Source organism: Guillardia theta (assembly GCF_000315625.1).
Source record: "Guillardia theta CCMP2712 unplaced genomic scaffold GUITHscaffold_16, whole genome shotgun sequence".
Classification (NCBI taxonomy): Eukaryota; class Cryptophyceae; order Pyrenomonadales; family Geminigeraceae; genus Guillardia; species Guillardia theta.
This window is the reverse complement of record NW_005434658.1, coordinates 1-1,921: the sequence shown is the minus strand read 5'-3', so window position 1 is coordinate 1,921 and position 1,921 is coordinate 1. Positions and strand designations below refer to the sequence as shown.

Below are 1,921 nucleotides of genomic sequence, written 5' to 3'. Positions count from 1 at the left end.
GATGATGAGGAGGAGGAGGAGGAGGAGGAGGAGGAGGAGGAGGAGGAGGAGGAGGAGGAGGAGGAGGAGGAGGATGTACCTTCTTGTCGAGGTAGGACAGACAAATCGCCACCGCCTCCTCGCTGGTCGTCACATCCCAGACGCCATCAGACGCGATGATGACAACCTGAGAGCACGTGAGATGATCGTGAGGAGGAGAGGAGGGGAAGACAAGAAATCTGCTCTGCTCTGCTCTGCTCTGCTCTGCTCTGCTCTGCTCTGCTCTGCTCTGCTCTGCTCTGCTCTGCTCTATTCGCTTCTCTCAGGCCTGCTGCGTCCTGCGTCCTGCGTCCTCTTCCTCCCTCCCTCCTCTCTCACCGCATGCTTGTCCTCAACGTCTGTGAACGTGACTTCCGCGTCGGCTGTCACTCCTACTGTCTTTGCCACCAGATCGCCGAACGCGCGGGAGACTGCGAGTCCAGGATACATCTCTCCTGCTACGAACACTCGCCCCTTTCCCGTCACCTGCTCTTCCTCTCAGTATCCCCTCCCTCCTCCTCCTCCTCCCCCTCCCCCTCCCCTCCCCTTCCCCCCTCCCAATTACATCCACTGCCTCCTCCTCACTCCCAAGACGACTTGTCTCGTTCGCTCCCCTCGTTTCACCCTCGCCCTCCTCCTTTCTGTCCTCTCCTCCCCCTCCCCTCCCCCCCCTCCTCCTCCTCCCTGACCTCTGGTGGAGGCTCGTCCGGGAACGCAGCTACCATGCCTCCTGCTCGCTCGATCCTGCTCCTCTCCTCGTCGTCGGCGGGCACGTGCTCGCGGGAGAGCTTCAGGACTTCTCCTCTCCTCCCTCCCAGCACCGACGAGCTGTCGCCCAACGACGCCGTGATGAGCGATCGGCCCCGACGGATGACGACGCACTGAGAGATCGTGTCAGCAAGCAGTGGGAGGAGGGGGGGAGGAGAGGAAAAAGCAGGAGGAGGAGGAGGAGGAGGAGGAGGAGGAGGAGGAGGAGGAGGAGGAGGAGGAGGAGGAGGAGGAGGAGAGAGAATGGGGAGCAAGGGGAGGAGGAGGAGGAGGAGGAGCTCACAGCTGTTGATCCATCGAAATCCAGACGAACAAATTCTCCCAGCGCCTGTAGGAACAACCATCACTTTCGCTTCCGCACCATGACGTTCCCCCTCCTCCTTCCTGCCCCTCCTCCGGCCCTTTCCCTCACTCCTCCTTCCACTTCCCCCACTTCCCCCCTACTGGACTACTCCCTTCCCTTCGTCCTGCTCCTACTCTCCTCTGTTACTACTGCTCCTCCTCATCTCCGCCTCCCCTCCCTCCCTCCCTATCTCCCTCCTCTCTCTCCCTCCTCTCCCTCCTCCTCTCCTCTTCCTCCCCCTACCGCTTTCAGCTCCACATCTGTCTCCTTGAACGCTGCAGCTATTTTCTCCTTGAGCGTTCTCCGCTCTTTCTCCGTCAGAGTCTCGTCCTGCCGCACGGGCCCAGCCTCTTGCAGCACCTTCAGCAACTTGTCCTGTTCAAACCACAACGTCATCACGAGATACTTCTTCCTGCTCCTGCTCCTGCTCCTGCTCCTGCTCCATCCTACTCCCTCGTCCTCCTCGTCCTCGTCCTCGTCCTCCTCGTCCTCGTCCTCGTCCTCACTATCCACTGCTCCTCCTTCTCCTCCTCCTCTACTCACCTTGAGGGTCTCCGCCACGAACTGGCTCACCAGAGCTCCAGCAGCGCCGTGCCCGTCCATTACAGCTAGCACGTCCCCATGGCCTGCGAGAGAAACAGCGAGCGTGCTGTCCTGATTCTCCTTGACCTGTCCTCCACTGCTGCTGGTCAGCCCCGGAATGGGGAGTATGGGGAGGTGCAGGAGGAGGTGCAGGAGGAGAAGGTGCAGGAGGAGGAGGTGGTGCAGGAGGAGAAGGTGCAGGAGGAGGAA

The 1,921-nt window shown here is 61.1% G+C and overlaps 1 protein-coding gene across 1 annotated transcript in view; it reads right to left on the bottom strand.

Annotated features, from left to right (window-relative positions):
- GUITHDRAFT_135513 (hypothetical protein) overlaps nucleotides 1-1,755 on the bottom strand; it is a gene marked incomplete at both ends in the record, with an annotated part of 2,287 nt that extends 532 nt beyond the window's left edge. The window contains 6 exons of the mRNA XM_005836719.1: nucleotides 80-166; nucleotides 358-504; nucleotides 708-899; nucleotides 1,070-1,114; nucleotides 1,373-1,504; nucleotides 1,673-1,755. Coding sequence (XP_005836776.1) covers nucleotides 80-166; nucleotides 358-504; nucleotides 708-899; nucleotides 1,070-1,114; nucleotides 1,373-1,504; nucleotides 1,673-1,755 — 686 coding nt within the window. The remainder of the gene's footprint in view (nucleotides 1-79; nucleotides 167-357; nucleotides 505-707; nucleotides 900-1,069; nucleotides 1,115-1,372; nucleotides 1,505-1,672) is intronic.
- Between the last annotated feature and the right edge of the window lie 166 nt (nucleotides 1,756-1,921).